Here is a 16,759-nt window from a genome sequence, read left to right on the forward strand (position 1 = left end):
CTCCTGCACTTCATTAGCATAAAAATGGCTGCCGCTTTTTTTTGGCACGGAGCTTTGTCGGAGAAAAGTGCCAGTCTAGACGCTGATCTTTCAAAAAATAAAGCCTTTTCCGAAAGATCCCTTATTTCAAGAGGGATAAGGGATCTTTCAGAAAAGGCATTATTTTTCGAAAGATCAGCATCTAGACTGGCGCTTTTCTCCGACAAAGCTCCGTGCCGAAAAAAAGCGGCAGCCATTTTTAAGCTAATGAAGCATGGGAGATTTATATCCCCACTTCATTAGCAATTGTGATACGTCTAATTTACATCCCTTTTCCGAAAAAGGGATGTAGTCTAGGCATAGCCCTGGAGTGAAAGCCTTTCTAGTGCCCTAACAGTTTCCTAATAAGCAGAGGAGACAAAAAAGCTTTGCATCTGGAGAGTAGTAGAAAGGTAGTCTTGATATGCCTCTTTCCTTCCCTTTTCCCTCAACAGCAGCAGTTGTCCCCTTTTCAAAGACGGGGGGGAGGAGAGGAGGCGGGTAAGGGGAGGAAAGAATCCCATAGTTTCATTCCATCCTTCCATTGTGCTATAGAACCAGGAAAGATTTTGCTGCTAGTTCTAGTTATGTTAACTGCACTAGAGAATTGGAGGCAAGGAACACACTTCCAGTGCTGCCCTTCCATAGTGACAGGAAATTGATTATTTTAGACCACAGTTTCAAATTAGACATATGTACAAATATTCTGTTGTATGAGCAGTACAAGCAATACATCAGAAATAAAAGTGAATACTACACAAACATTTCCAAAAATCTGATAATGAAAGTATTTTATTTAAAACACATTAGAAGTGTTTTGCCTTTTTATTCGTGTAATGATATGTTCGGGTTTTACATCTGTCAGTACTCTTTCATTCCATTTCTGGATTGTTCTTGAAGAGATATTCTGCCTGTAGTTAAAAGATTGACAAAAAGTAAAGTCAACAGTTTTACAGACTCTAAGTGTTCAATTTTAAACTTCCCCAAATTCACTGAAAATCCAAGCAGTTATTAAATAATTCCAAGATGGTAAAGTAGCAAGCTCTGATAGATATGCCATCAATTTCTATAAAATGTTTTTAATATGATCACTTTTTTTTTTTTTTTTTTTTTTTACAGAAAGTGTACAGTTACTTCAAGCTGACAAAGACTGGACCATTTATTGAGGCCACATTGTCTTTACCCAAAAAGATAAAAAATCCAGGAATGTGAATATCTTATCTTCTCAATTTTTCCCTTAAGGTAGATCATAGTTCTTGCTAATAGACTGAGAGCCCTTCCTGCTCCTAATAGATACATATCGTTCTGGTTCTACACTGCATTGGGCAGTGAGGACCAGTGTAAGGACATTATGTACTGCTCACAGTGGCACAAAACTAATGCATTCACTCTAACCCTTAATTAAGCCCTGAGCAAATTTAAGTCCTGACTGCAAATTTATGTTCTTATAACTACATCACTTAGGGGTGTGAGTGACAAAATTATAATGACCACACTCTCAATGTGCACAGCGCTATGTTGATAGGAGGGCTTCTCCTATTGATATAATCACTATCCCTCAGGGTATGTCTACACTACCACCCTAGTTCAAACTAGGGTGGTTAATGTAGTCATTCAAAGTTGCAAATGAAGCCCAGGATTTAAATATCCCGGGCTTCATTTGCATCTTGCCAGGTGCCGCCATTTTTAAATCCCCGTTAGTGCGAACTCCGTGCCCGCGGCTACACGTGGCACGGAGTAGGTAGTTCGAATTAGGCTTTCTAATTCGAACTACCATTACTCCTCGTGGAACGAGGTGTACCGGTAGTTTGAATTAGAAAGCCTAATTCGAACTACCTACTCCGTGCCACGTGTAGCTGCGGGCACGGAGTCTGCACTAACGGGGATTTAAAAATGGCCACGCCCGGCAAGATGCAAATGAAACCCGGGATATTTAAATCCCGGGCTTCATTTGCAACTTCAAATGACTACATTAACCACCCTAGTTTGAACTAGGGTGGTAGTGTAGACATACCCTCAGGGAGGTGGAATACCTACAATGGACAGGAGAAACTTCCTATGGTGTAGAGTGGCTACAATAGCAAGCTTACAGTGGTGCATCAGTACCAATGCAAACTCTCCAATTTAGACATAACCTAAGCCAGTGGTGGGCAATCGGCAGCTGGTTCGCAGCTGTTCAGTCTCTGGGAGGACATGTCTATGCTACAGAGAAGATCGACCCTCCAAAGGTCGATCTTCTAGTGTTTGATTAAGTGGGTCTGGTGTAGACCCCTAAATCAAACATGGAGGGCAGCCCCGGCTGGTGCCCGGTACTCCACCTTCTGTGAAGAGTAAGGGAAGCCAGTGGGAACGTGTGCTCCCGTTGGCCTCCTGCAGTGCAGCCAGGATTTAAGGTACATCGACTCCAACTATGCAATTAACATAGCTAGAGTTATGTATCTTAGGTAGACTTGCTCCTCCAGTCTAGAGCAGGTTGGAGGGAGAGGCAGGAGTGGGGATGGAGTACAAATCAGAGAATTCGTGGTACTCTGAAAATGTTGGGAGGGAGAGGAAGGAGTAGGAAATGTGGGGCTCTGGTATCCCATTGCAAGAGAGGAGTGTGGGGAAGAGAGGCAGATGGGTGGTCTGTGGGCTGCTGTGGCCCACTGAGATGAAGGAGGGCCATCCTGTGGCTCACTCACTGTGGTTGCCCATCGCTGGCCTAAGTATTACAATGGCACATCTGCAGTGCTCTAAGTGTTGACAAACCCTTAAAGAATTCATCTGTTAATATTTCTTCTTCCCTCCATGCAAATACTTTAACTTACATTTTTACTGGAAAAGGAAGATCAGCAGGATAGCTATAATTCTGCTCTTCTATGTCTCACCTGGGAGCTTGGCTGAGTGTTGTGCAGGATTTTAAGGGGGCATAAGGTATCTCCTTATTTCCCTGTGTGAACAACCTGCTTTGGAGATTGTGTGCGTGGTAGGTGGGGAGTGGATAATCAGCACAGACCCAACTTCTCTCCCCAGTATACCAGTCAGTGCAGCTCAGCTGGCACAGAAGGTGAGCCAGGACCAAATTGTGAGAATCCCTATTACATTCCTTGGCAGTGCAGCAACTACATATGCCATTCCTTGGGCTGTTTCTAAGGCATCACCTAACTTTTTTTTAAATTGGATTATCTGTGTATTTTATTTTTCATAACAACTCTTGATCTCCTGGACAGTATTTGAATTTGGGCCTGCTTCTGGTGATGGGAATATACTACTGATGTCAATGCGACAAGAACTGGGCTCTTTCCTTTCATAAGCCTTTGTTTTCAAAGGCTATCCTATCAGTCACAACCTATCTCATAGAGCTGGAAGGGACCTTGAGAGGTCATCATCAAGTCCAGTCCCCTGCCCTCATAGCAGGACCAAGTATCATCCCTGACAGATTTGACCCAGATCCCTAAATGGCCCCTTCAAGGGTTGAACTCACAATGCTGGGTTTAGCAGACCAATGCTCAAACAACTGAGCTAGCCCTCCCCACAAGAGAGAGACTGCAGAGGAGAGAACCACAGCCTCTGCCTGAGGGAGCTAATTACCCACTCCAGTCCCAGGGACCCCTAGCCCAGCCATGAGTGGATCAAGTCGGCAAGCTGAGCCTGAGGCCAAAGAGAAATGGCATAGCCCAGAGCCTTTAGTGCACAGTAGACAGAAGCAAGGGCTAGGCTTGTTCAGGAGTTTAACCCGGGATCTCGTACACCAGTGGTCTCCAACCTTTTTACACCCAAGATAACTTTTTAAATGACAGACCAAGCCAAGATCTACCGCCCCGCCCCTTCCTTGAAGTCCCGCCCTCTCTATTCTCCTCCTCTCCATCGCTTGCTATCCCCAATTCTTATACTGCTGCTTTTTTTATTATTATTCTGTAGGAAGAGGTTTTTCCAACATTTGGCCTATCTACACTGGACCAAATGTCAGGAAAAAACACCCTTCTTTTGGAAGCCACCTTATTCCTCATGGAAAGAGGAATATAGGGGTGACCAAAAGAGCCAGTTTGCTCTTCCACTAAAAAAGCAGAAGAACAAACGCAACCCTGGATGCAGAAGAGTTTTTCTGGGATATCTCCAGAATCCTGAAAAACTCCTGCAGTCTAGCTGGACCCTTGCTGTGTTGAGACAGGATGTGTAGGCTCTGGGGTGGGAATGAGGGATTTGGGTGTGGGAAGGGGTGAGAGGTGCAAGCTCTGAGTGGAAATCTGGATGCAGGAGGAGGTGGAGAAGGGGACACTGGCTCGGGGAGAGGGCTCCAGGCTGGGCAGTGTTGGGATACTAAGCAAGCCACAGGCTTGCGGATGTGAGAGTGCAGGAATTTGGGTTGGGATATGTGAGGGGCTGAGGGCATGAGGTTCCAGTGTTTGATAGGCTCAGATCTCGGGTCTGGGGAAGGGGGAATGCAGGAGTGGTTGTGGCCAGATGGGGGTTTGGCCCCAATTGGGGGTTTGTTGGCCAGGCTTCATTTTTAAATAGAATACTATGTTAAACACAAAAAGTTTCTGCGTTGTCTTTATTTATGAGAATGGCAGGGAACCTGCCTTGAGTCAGGTGTCACTGACCCATAGAAAAGCCATTTGGGAGCAGGGGACACAGTACTGGGGAGGAGTGCTAGTGGGTTCTGGAGCAGGGAACAGGGTGTCAGTGGGGTCAGGGGAGAGGGGGCAGGGTGCCAGGACAGGTTTCTGCAGCAGGGGACAGGTTGCTGGGGGGGACAGGTTTCTGCAGAGGGGAACAGGGGGACAGGTTTCTGTAGTAGGAGACAGGGTGCCAGAAGGAACTGGTTTCTGCAGGGGGGGCAGGGTGCCGGGGGACAAGTTTCTGCAGGGGGGGGGCAGGTTTCTGCAGCGGGATCGGGGGGGCAAGCGAAAGGGAACAGGGGGCCAGGAGAGCAGGGGACCAGTTTGGGGCAGAGGAGAGGGAACAAGGTTGGGCACAGGGAGTTCCCTACACCAGCCACAGAGGGAAGTCTCCGACCCGCGCTCCCTCCGGACTGACCGCAGGGCAGCCAGGCTGGAGCGAAGAAAAGCGGCTGCCCGGCCAGCTGGCCATGGTGCTCAGCCAGGGTGCAACCAAGCTCCACGTGGGCAGGCGCAGAGGGGAAGCCACCCAATCAGCTGGAGCGTGGTTCAGCCTCCTCTGGGCTGAACGCCACAGCCAGCAGACCAGACAGCTTCTCCTCTGCGCCAGCCCACGTGGAGCGTGGTGCACCCTGGCTGAGCGCCATGGCCAGCTGCTTCTCTTCCCTCCAGCCCGGCTGCCCTGCGCTCAGCCCAGGGAGGCTGCGCCTAGCTCCAGCTGTGAAAGCCACAGTCAGCTGGCTGGGGTGTTTCAGCCCTCCCGACCTCCCAGCTCCCACCATTCCTCGCAGCTATTCACCTGTGTTGTTGCTCAGTGAGTAGCTGCTCCTCAAATGAGGAAATCTAATGTAAATGTACTGCGCAGGTGCGCAGTTCAGAGAAGGCTCAAGAGCTACTCTTCGAGCCCCTGAGATCTACCGGTAGCTCACAATCTACTGGTTGGTGACAACGGTCGTACACTCTAAGCAAGGATCATTTCTGTAGATCAGCAAGCCACACCTTGCTGCTATTGGTTAGTGTAGTTTTTCTTTGGGTCTTGTCAGAGGTATCTGAGAAAAATATCTTACCAGGAAGTCAACCGGATCATCAGGTCTGATCTTGCAACATTCATTCAGTCCTTGCATAAGTGTTGGCATGACATTCTTCATTAAGTAGTTCCTTAGTGGAATAGACTGGACCTCAAGTAATTCCTGTTCCTGCCTTTTCACTTCCTCTAGTCGTCTATTCTAGAAGTAATAATAATTATTTTAAAATGTAATCCTCTATTAAATAGTATTTGAAAAATTTAGAATGCTGGCTTATAGGAAAAACATCAGTTAGAATCATGGAAAAAAATTTTAAAAATACATAGTTATTATAACAATTTGTACCTGTAGTTCTTGCATTTGAAGGACGGGGTACATGGGTGGGAAGGGGAGGAGAGAGAAGAAAATAACTTAGTCCAGTGAAGAATGAGACTGTCTTTCTTACTATTTTTTTATTATTTTCTTTTCTCTCTGTCATCTAAGACTGGCTGAGTCTGAAGATGTTTTCCATTGTTCATATTGCCAAAAGCTGAAAATGTTTACAAGTCTCAGGCAAAAAGCAGTTATTTTTACATATGCAGGAAGCTTCCTGAGCCTTTTCGGGCACTGTTTTGAACTTCACAGAGAACACTATGGTCCTACTAGATAGTTCTACAGAACAGCTCATACATACAATTTTAAGTGCCAAGGGACTTGCATCTTTTTACAACAGCTGATAATGCCTTAGGCCTCCATGAATTCTGTTTAAATCTAAGAAGCTTGTGGATAGATTTGTTTTGTATACTGTAATAATACTCAAAAAGAAGAGAACAAACAATTGTACTTTATATCCTGCTAACATATTAATATAATATTAATATGAATATCAATATTAATATTTATAATAGTATATTATAATTAATAAAGTTTTGTCCACTCAATAACATCTCATCTGAAGAAGTGGGTTTTGCCCATGAAAGCTCATGATAATCTATTTGTTAGTCTCTAAGGTGCCGGAGGACTACTCGTTGATATTAATGGAACATACTTTCTTTGTAGTGTCAGTATAATGGCAAGGAAGATTACTTTCTGGTAATGCGATTTGTTGTAGTCCTTTCTTTTCCCATCTTACCCAGCAGTAACTTGGGTTAGTAGTGGTTACAGCAAACTGTAGAAATTCTGGAGAACTTGAAGGACAGCTCTTTCATATTTAAAAACTTCCACAAGAGTCAGGTTCAAACAATGACAGATGAATGGGTGAATGTCTTCCAAGTCAAATAATCACATACTTCAGTTTTCCAAGTTCACCTTGTTGACATACCTCAGCAGTTTGCAATGTTGTAGCTTTGTTGGTCCCAGCATATGAAAGAAACAGAATGGGTGAGAATACCTTTTAATGGACCAACTTATTTGGTGAGAGAGGCAAGCTTCCAAGCTCGTATAAACTCTTCAGGACACAAAAGAGCTCTGTGTAAACTTGTCTCTTTCATTAGCAGAAGTTGGTTCACCTCACCCAACTTGTCTTTAATAGCTTAGGAGTGACATTTGTCATATTTAGATATGCTTTTTGAACATGAACATAGCATGTGAATCTTTACCCAAAGGAAAATGCAGGTCTTGCATGTAACCTTCTTTGAACAGATGGATAGTTGTTTAGATTTCCAAAGTGGTTTTTTAGTATACTAGAAGATTTACCCAGCATTGCTCAGGACATTACCTCAATTTTTGGTTTTTGGAAAATAAAATGAAAATGTACATGCTTCACTGAAATCATTGTTCTGGAGTGGGATTGAGGATCAGGGATTCAGTATGCAGGCTACCCAGGGAAAGGACTACACCAGCCCTCTCTCACTGCAGCAGTTTGACACCCCATGAGAAGTGCCTCTCCATCTCCGCAGCAGCTCCAGCGGACACAACTGGGGGAAAGGTGCTTGTCCCCCCGCTGGGGCAGGTACAGATTCATCTGCTCCCTATGCTTCCCAGCCAGAGTGAGGAACACAGCAAACAGTGCACTTTTCCTTCAAAGGGGAACAACCAGCACTGTTCCTGAACAAATTGTGTGTGTGTGTGTGTGTGCGCGCACGTGCGCACGCGCTTCAGCCCCCCTCCTGTCCTTCCTAAAGAGTGCCTAAGGGGGTAGGAGGCTCGGGGCTGGGGTAGTCCTGGATGGGGCGGCCGAGGGGGGGGGGGCAGGAGGATGGCCCCTTTCACCTGCCTGGTGATTCTGTATATTTTCTGTATGGTTTTATGATAAATAATTCTGTTCCAGGCACAACCCATTTTCTTGGCATAACCAAACCCTTACCTTACTTTAAGTTATGATAAGAGGAAGTGGTATACCAAATTTGGTGATCTAACTCTTACCATTTAGGAGGAGTTCTTGAACAAACAGACAAACTGATGAATAGATAGACAAACTCTTCAAAATGGATAATAGATAAGTTACACTTAAGTACTTACTTTAGTCGGTATAGCGCTTTCACTACTGACTTTTTTGAACCCTTTGGACAGCACATATATAAGACAGTGGGTTCATTAACATAAAAGTCCACATTATGCTTTTAGACAAACTTTAGGGCTACGTCTACACTGGCCCCTTTTCCGAAAGGGGCATGCTAATTTTCAACTTCAGAATAGGGAAATCCGCGGGGGATTTAAATATCCCCCGCGGGATTTAAATAAAGATGTCCGCCGCTTTTTTCCGGCTTGGGGAAAAGCCGGAAAAAAGCGTCTACACTGGCCCGATCCTCCGGAATAAAGCCCTATTCCGGAGGATCTCTTATTCTTTGAAGTAGGAATAAGAGATCCTCTGGAATAGGGCTTTATTCCGGAGGACTGGGCCAGTCTAGACGCTTTTTTCCAGCTTTTCCCCAAGCCGGAAAAAAGCGGCGGACATCTTTATTTAAATCCCGCGGGGGATATTTAAATATCCCCCGCGAATTTCCCTATTCTGAAGTTGAAAATTAGCATGCCCCTTTCGGAAAAGGGGCCAGTGTAGACGTAGCCTAGGAGAAGGCAAAACACTGATTAATCAGGAAAAAATGAAGGTGGATGTAGATAATGCAAGGGCTCTACCTTGGTTGCCTATATTTCAAACTAGAGTCACAGCAACTACAAATGTCTCAGAGGGATAGCGGTATTAGTCTGTATCAGCAAAAATAATGAGGAATCCTGTGGAACCTTAGAGACTAACAGATTTCACTTCATCAGATGAATTGGAGTGGAGTTTACTGAAGCATGGGTATATATAAGGACAACAAAAGGAAGAGTGTACTTCTTAGTAGTAGATGTTGAAATGTGGATATCAAGAGAGGAGACTCTCAATATCCACATTTCCACATCAACCACTGTAAATGAACCACTTCCACCCTGACTTGATCAGCCTCATTTACACAAGCACCCTTTTGTTGTTGTTAAGACAGTCAACAAAGGAAGAGGGAATACAAGGATCTCAACATCTCAACACTAGCACAAATACTCATCTTTTGAGGGAAGGGGTTACCACTCAGTGGGTAGTCAATCATGCAACCTTTGAAAAGTGGTTAACTGCCTCTTGAATTCAGTCTAATGAGGCCAAAGAGGAGGCAGAACTGAGGAATTGTTATCTTTGAAGCTGCCCTTTTTGACCCTTGCTCTTCTCTTTTCTTTCCTCAAAAACTTTCTTTGCCCTGACTTTTTTCTGATCTCCCTTGCCTACATTATTTTATCTTGCTAGAAAAAGAAAAGAGAAGGAGGACTGAGGTAATTGCCTTTCTTTGCTTATTGGGAAAGAAAACCCAGAAATAAACCACTAAAGAAAAGAGGCTGGACAGATCGAAAAGGGGCTACTATAGTAGCTACACTTCAGAATTAAATTACAAGTTCTCAAATTCAAAACTAATAAAAGAAAATACTATTTTAATTCAACCCAGTTAAGGCTGCGGAACTCAGGACCACAAGGTATTACTGAGGCCAAGCACACAGTAGGATTCTAAAAATTGTTAAATTTACATGAAGGGAGGGATAGCTTGGTGGTTTGAGCATTGGCCTGCTAACCTCAGGGTTGTGAGTTTAATCGTTGTGGAGGCCATTCAGGAATTTGGAGCAAAAATTTGTCAGGGATGGTACTTGGTCCTGCTGTAAAGGCAGGGGACTGGACTTGATGAGCTTTCAAGGTCCTCTCCAGTTCTAGGAGATAGGCAATCTCCATAAATTTAATATCCAGAGTTATAAAAGTAAATATTAAGCAAAAAACAAGGGCCCAGGAAGGTATACAAAGTTATCAAAATGAGGGCATAATCCAATGCCTAACTATTGAGAGTTATAGGGAAACTTTCCATGAGGGCAAAATTTCCCTTAATTGCTTACAAAGGGTGTTTTCTCCCAACACAGTTGGTATTGACCACAATCAGATGCAGGATACTAGATAGGCCACTGGTCTGATACAGAATAGCAATTCTTTTGTTTCTATAGATGGAGTTAAGCACTGCAGATAACTGACAAATGGTGAATTCTTATCATTGGAGTCCTAAAGATAATAATTGAGACTTTAACAGACACTATTTAAGAAGAAAGTAAACTGGAAAGGTCCTGGCAGGATGGAGAAGGAGGAGGAAAATGCTCATATTAGAGTGGACAATTACAAACAAGATAAAACAGGTTATTAATGCTACTATTTGGCTCCCCAAAATGATTTCCCTCAATTTTGTCAGTTCATTTCAGCACCTGAAGAAATGACATAATGTGAATTAATTTTGATATCCCAGGTGAATCGAAAGTTGGTAAGAGGGAAATTTTGGGCTCTCCTGGGTTTTGCTATCTTCCAATGGTTAAAACGTGCAGAACCACCCCGAAAGTCCACTTGAAGGACATTTATAGAAGCACAAGAGAGCTGCAATCTTTATGCTTGCTTTGTGAGAATTCAGAGCAGCCGCAAAAGTTAGCCAAAAAGGGAACATGGTCAATGCGCACAGAAGATGTGCTGATTTAGCGCATATCCTGGAGGGCTGCAACTAGGACAGCTTCAGTACTGTAGTTTCTGATCATCTGTTACAGAATCCCCAGAGAAGAGATAAAGTGATGGTATAACTCACTGGGGTACATTTATTCCAGCTTGTGTGTAAGAGCTAATAAAGCCCCCTATCTTCTTCTTCACTGGATGTTTAGGGTGTGTCTACATAGCACCATAACTCAAAATAAGATACAAGATTTGAGCTACGCAAATTGCATATCTTGTTTCAATGCTATTTTGAAATAGATTATTTCATCATTTCATTTTGAAATAAAGCACTATTCTGAAAAGTCCCTTACTCCTTGTAAAATGAGGTTTCCAGGGACATTGGAATAGCGAGCCTGAAATAACGGGCTTGCTGTGAAGATGTGGGATAGCTATTTTGGGATACTCTGGTATCCCTAAATAGTGTTGCAGTGTAGATGTACCCGTATAGGGTTTTAAAAGGAGCAAGGTAATCAAACTTGTTTTAAGAGTCTTTTGGTAACAAACAACATACAAAAAGCTTTTGTTCTAACTATATTAATATTTGAATTGTTTATGAAGGGTCTCAAAATACATCCTATGAAGAAAATATGAAAACAAATATACAACTCACTATAGGAGACTGCAAAGCAGACACCACATTTTTTAAATGGAATGATACTTTGCATAGCTCTTATCCAAGCATCACATGCATGCTTATGTCAAACATTTTTGTATAAGGTCCAATGATAAGAGTGCTTCATGTCTCACAAAGAGGTTTGTGCAGAACTCTAGATTAAACTTACCCATTCTTCCCAGTTTGCCAACTTTTCAGCCCTTTCCTCAGCTTCCTTACGCTCCCGTTCAGCTTTTTCTTCTGCTTCTTTGGCAAGGCGGGCCTCTGCTGCTTTACGTTCTAGTTCTTCCTTTTCTTCATCTGTCAAGCCATAATTTCGAGGTTCCCCAGTTGCTTTGATGATCTCTTTTACAATAAATCTGTTCTCAGGATCCTCAAACTTTGCTACATCTTTTAAACCAAAGAAAAAAGAGTATAAATGACATTATTAATTACAGAGAAAAGGGAATTCAATGATTATTGAAAACCTTTTAAATGTATTTGATATATTAAGCCATGTTAGTCTTTAACTTTAAAAACAAGTAGTTTTGTAGCACCTTAGAGACTAACAAAAATCTATTTAGCATCATGAGGTTTTTTGGGCAAAAGAGTTACTTACTCTGTGCAGTAACAGTGGTTTTTCCTTGAATAGTGTCCCCATGGGTGCTCCACTCTGGGTTCTGGTGCATCCTCGCGCTGGCGACCGGAGATTTTTCTAGAAGTATCCCCTGTGCACGTGCCGCGGTGCCCCCTTGTGCCATTAGTGTCTGTTAGGCATGCGCACAGCACAGCACCTCCATTCCTTCTCTACCTGTGCTAGTAGAGCATAGGGCTCCAAAGTAGGGGAAGGAGGAAGGGTAGTGGGGCACCCATGGTGACACACATCTTGAAGAACCACCATTACTGCAGAAGGTGAGTAACTCTTTTTCTTCCAGTAGTGTCCCTGTGGGTGTGCCACTCTGAGTGACTATAAAGCAGTCGTAGGCTTGTGGAGCTAGGTTTGAAGCCTTGTTGTTATCACTGAGGATAATACAGCTTGTCCCACAGCCATGGATGATGTGATGGAGGATGCCAGAGCGTAATGTGCGAATGTGTGGTCTGATGACTATGTGGATGCATTGTAAATGTTTTAGAGAGGTACATTCTTGAGGAAGGCAGTAGTAGAGGACATGGCCCTGCTAGAATGGGCTGTGATAATGCCAGTTGGTTCTTTATTGTGAATGGTGTAGCATGTGTGGAGGCATGAAGAGATCCACTTGGAAATCCTCTGAGAAGAGACAGCTTGTCCCTTGGATCATTCTGCGAAGGATAGGAAGAGTCTAGAGTATATTCGCCAGGCTCTTGTCCAATCAATGTAGAATGCAAGCGCTCTGTGGACGTTGAGGGTGTGCCAAGCCGCGTGCTATGGGTCAGTATGAGGCTTGGGGGAAAAGGCAGGAAAGTGTATGGGTTTGTTGATATGGAAGGGGGAGGGAACCTTCAGGAGATATTTAGGGTGGGTCCAGAGTGTGACTCTGTCCTTGGTAAAAATTGTATAAGGAGGGGTCTGCCATTAAGGTGGCAAGTTCCCCTATTCTCCTGCTGGAGGTTATTGCAACTAGGTAGGAGATCTTCATAGATAAGTATCATCAGGGGCAGGTCGCCAAGGGCTCAAAAGGCGGTTTTGTCAGGCTCTTAAGTACATGATTTAGGTCCCAGATGGGAACTGGTGAGCAAACGGATGGAAAGGTGTTTCGTAGACCAGTGAAGAATCTTTTGGTGATTGGGTTCGAGAGGAAAGAATTACCTTCCATGATGCGATGAAAGGTTGCTATAGCAGCTGCATGAACCTTGATAGTACTTAGAGCCAGGCCCAACTCCCTAAGGTGCAAGAGGTAGGAGGGAGAGAAGGGCGGTCCAATGGGAGGAAGAAAAGGGCAGTCTTAGGGGTTATAGTGTGAGTACATTTGAGCCACTGGGAGAACCTACTCCATTTGTAGAGGTACGTTTTCCTGGTGGATTGTCTTCTGCTGTTGATTAATATTTATTTTATTCTTTCTGAGCAGGTGTTTTCAGCATCCTGGAGCCATGAAGGAGCCAGGCGCGGAGGTGAAGCTTGCATGGTTCAGGATGGAGAATCGCACCGTGATTCTGGGAGAGAAGAGTGCATTGAAGCGGAAAAGCGTATGGATCCGACACTGTCATTCTGCAGAGGTAAGGATACCATGTTTGCTTCAACCACACTGGTGTAATGAGTATGACTTCAGCTCAGTCTTCTGATTTTGAAGAGCACCAGCGTGTTTGAGGCAAACATGGTATCCTTACCTCCGCAGAATGACAGTGTCGGATCCATACGCTTTTCCGCTTCAATGCACTCTTCTCTCCCAGAATCACAGTGCGATTCTCCATCCTGAACCATGCAAACTTCACCTCCGTGCCTGGCTCCTTCATGTCTCCAGGATGCTGAAAACACCTGCTCAGAAAGATTAAAATAAATATTAATCAACTGCAGAAGACAATCCACCAGGAAAACGTACTTCTACAAATGGAGTAGGTTCTCCCAGTGGCTCAAATGTACTCACACTATAACCCTGTTCAGCCAGCCAGCATCCACACTTGGAGATGCAATGTGTGAATACGCAGGATGGTGTATCTTATCCTTGCGTTGTGAGAGGAGAGATCGGACTGGTGGAAAGCAATGCAGAGATCGGATGCTCATCTGTAAGAGTTATGGATACCACGTTTATCTAGGCCAATTGGGTGCTATGAGTATTACTTTAGCCCTGTACTGTTTGATCTTGAGGATCATCCATTGTATCAATGGAAATGGGGAGGGGAGATGCATATGACAGAAGTGCTGCCACTGTATGCTGAAGGCATCCCCCAGGGAGTGAGGGCCTATGCCTGCTCTGGAACAGTAGTGTGGGCAATGAGCATTTTTGTATGTGGCAAATAGGTCCACTGTTGGAAACACCTACCTCTTGAAGAAGCAAGTCAGCATTGATGGGTTTATTTCCCACTCATCATTTTCTGGGAATTGTTGTCCGCAAGTATGTGGTCCGTGCTTGGGAAGTAGGTTGCAACCAGGCCCGTGCTCAGGAAGTAGGTTGCATGGGATACACCATTCCCACAAGTGGTCCACCTCTCAGCAGAGTTGGTATGAGCGTGCTTCTCCCTGTCTGTTGATGTAATATATTGCAGTGACATCGTCTGTGAGAATTTGGACTATTCTGTTCTGTATCGGGTGGGGGGGAGGGGAGTGTAGGCATGTATTTCTTACTGCTCTTAGTTCGAGTAAGTTGATGTGCTGCCTTGTCTCATGTCCATTGAGCCTTTTTAACATAGTGGTCTAGGTGTGCTCCCAGCCCAGTAGCAAAGCATCTGTTGTGATTATTACTGATGGTGGGTTGTGTTGGAAAGCGACACCCACACCTATGTTGCAATGTAGGAGCCACCATGTAAGAGAGGACTTTATTTTGGTCAGTAAGGTAAATTATTTGTTTAAATGATGTATGCGTAGCCATGCCTATAAGGGCCTCATGTGCAGGTGAGCATGGGAAACCATGAACGTGGCCATTGCCATGTGCCCCAATATTTGTAGGCATGGCATGCTGTCATGACTGGCCTGGTCTGTGCAGTTGCTATGAGGTCCCTGATTGTGGTCAGTGCGTGGCCTGGTAAGCAGGCCTTGGCCTCTCTGCAATCTAAATGCACTCCTATAAATTCTAATGTCTGAGGTGGGGTCAGTGTGCACTTTGCTATATTTATCTGAAATCTGAGGGTGTCTAAGAGGATTCTGATCATTGTAACAGTTTGTTGTGTGTCCTGTTGTGTAGGACCCATTACTAGATAATTGTCTAGCTATGGGAATATTGTGATGCCCCTTTTGTGCAAGTGTGCGGCTACTGCTGCCAGCACTTTCAAGAACACTCATGGGGCTGTTGAGAGCTTGAGTGGTAGCACTCTATACTGGAAGTGTCTGTCCTTTATTACGAAATGGAAAAATCTTCTGGATGAGAGGTGTATTGATATATGAAAATAAGCATTCTGGAGGCTGACGGTAGACAACCATGCTCCCTTTTCCAAGGCAGGAATGATCATGATGCAGGAATGATCATGATGAGGTGGTATCAGACAAAGCAGCTAAGCTCATGGAGGTCAAATATAGGTCTCCATCTGCCAGACTTCTTGGTGATGAGGAAGTAATGAGAGTAAAAACCCCTGCAGCTGTGCTCCTGCGGTACCTCTTCTATGGTATCAAGTCTTGGAAGCTGTTCTGCCTCTTGTACGATCACATGCTTGTGGGAGGAGTCCCTGAAGAGGGACGGACAAAAGGTTGGGTGGGGGGGACAACTAAAAATGGGATGCAGTATTTGGTTCTCATGATTTCCAACACCCACTTGGTGGTGGTGATGGCTCACCAGGCTGGATAAAATACAGCTAGTCTTTTGCCAAATATTGTGGTTTGGATTGCTGCCTCTGAAATTTCGGGGTTGTCAGACCCTCGACCAGGACTTCAAAACTGTTGTCTGGATGTTGAAGGTTGTTGAGATGTTGACTGATTAGAGGCCTTGTCTGAGCCTATTTTGGTGTGGTTAGCATCTGTTGTCATAGTGTCATTGTTGTTGGTTGAAGGGTGGAGGTCTGTACCTTTGTGTGAGTGATCTGCCTTCTTTTCTTTTTGAATAGTTACATGAATGCCTAGAATCTTCAGTGTGGCCCATGAGTCTTTTACGGTATGTAGAGAAGCGTTTCTGGATTCTGCGAAGAACTTTGTACCCTCGACTGGCAAGTCTTATACTGTTGATAGGTCTTCACTCAGAAATCTGGAGAGCTGAAGTGAAGCAGCTCGCCTTGTTACCAAGGCCAAGGACCTGGCTGCCATGTTCATGGAGTCCAGCGCAGCCTATAAAGCCGTTATAAAGATTAATGGCCCTTCATTGATATTTGACTTAAACTGCTCTCTTTTGTTATCAGGAAGGGACTCAATAAAAGTTTCTAATTGGTCAAAGTGTAGTCTGTGTACTTCGCTAGTAATGCCACATAGTTGGCTATTCTGAGCTGGAGGCTTGCTGATTAGCATGCTTTTCTCCCTATCATGTCCAACCTCTTCCAGTCGCTGTCATAGGGAATAGTACAAGTAGCTTGTTGCTTCCCTCTTTGATTCATGGCTTCCACCATGAGAGAGTTTAGTGCTGGGTGGGAGAACAGGAATTCTATTCCCTTGGGGACAACATAGTATTTCTGATCTGATCTTCTGGAGGTTGGCAAGATTATGGCAGGCATTTGCCAAATACTTTTGGCAGAATCCATAAACTAGATAACTTGTCAGTCAGATAAAAGGGCAACTGCTGAGCTGCAACTTTGTCTGTTGCAGATCATTTATACACAGTTATGACTTGTGAGAACAAAGCTGAAGAAAATGTTCATTGACAGCCATGATATTGAAAATCAAGGACTGAATAGTACTGTACTAATTCACCAGTCCAGCAAGAGAAGGGTCTGTGTTCTCATTATAAAAGAATAATTCACTTAGGCCCAGTCTACATTACTGTGGGCCGTCAATCTAAGTAATGCAACTTCAGCA

General features: G+C 44.2%; 1 protein-coding gene across 3 annotated transcripts in view; it reads right to left on the bottom strand.

The window, feature by feature from the left end:
- Positions 1–792: 792 nt before the first annotated feature.
- Positions 793–16,759, bottom strand: part of AK7 (adenylate kinase 7) — a 79,297-nt gene continuing 63,330 nt past the window's right edge. For 2 of the 3 annotated variants that reach the window (XM_075926616.2, XM_075926617.2), the window contains exons 16-18: positions 11,384–11,604; positions 5,687–5,845; positions 793–929 (exon numbers count right to left, since the gene is read on the bottom strand). In XM_075926616.2, the coding sequence (XP_075782731.1) occupies positions 891–929; positions 5,687–5,845; positions 11,384–11,604 (419 nt within the window). In that variant the 3' untranslated portion in view covers positions 793–890. Of the gene's footprint in view, positions 930–5,686; positions 5,846–11,383; positions 11,605–14,150; positions 14,352–16,759 lie in introns of those variants that run through there. The other variant, XM_089778362.1, reaches the window with a different exon arrangement.

The sequence above is a fragment of the Pelodiscus sinensis genome, chromosome 5, assembly GCF_052426305.1.
Source record: "Pelodiscus sinensis isolate ZL-2025 chromosome 5, ASM5242630v1, whole genome shotgun sequence".
NCBI classification, from domain to species: Eukaryota; Metazoa; Chordata; order Testudines; family Trionychidae; genus Pelodiscus; species Pelodiscus sinensis.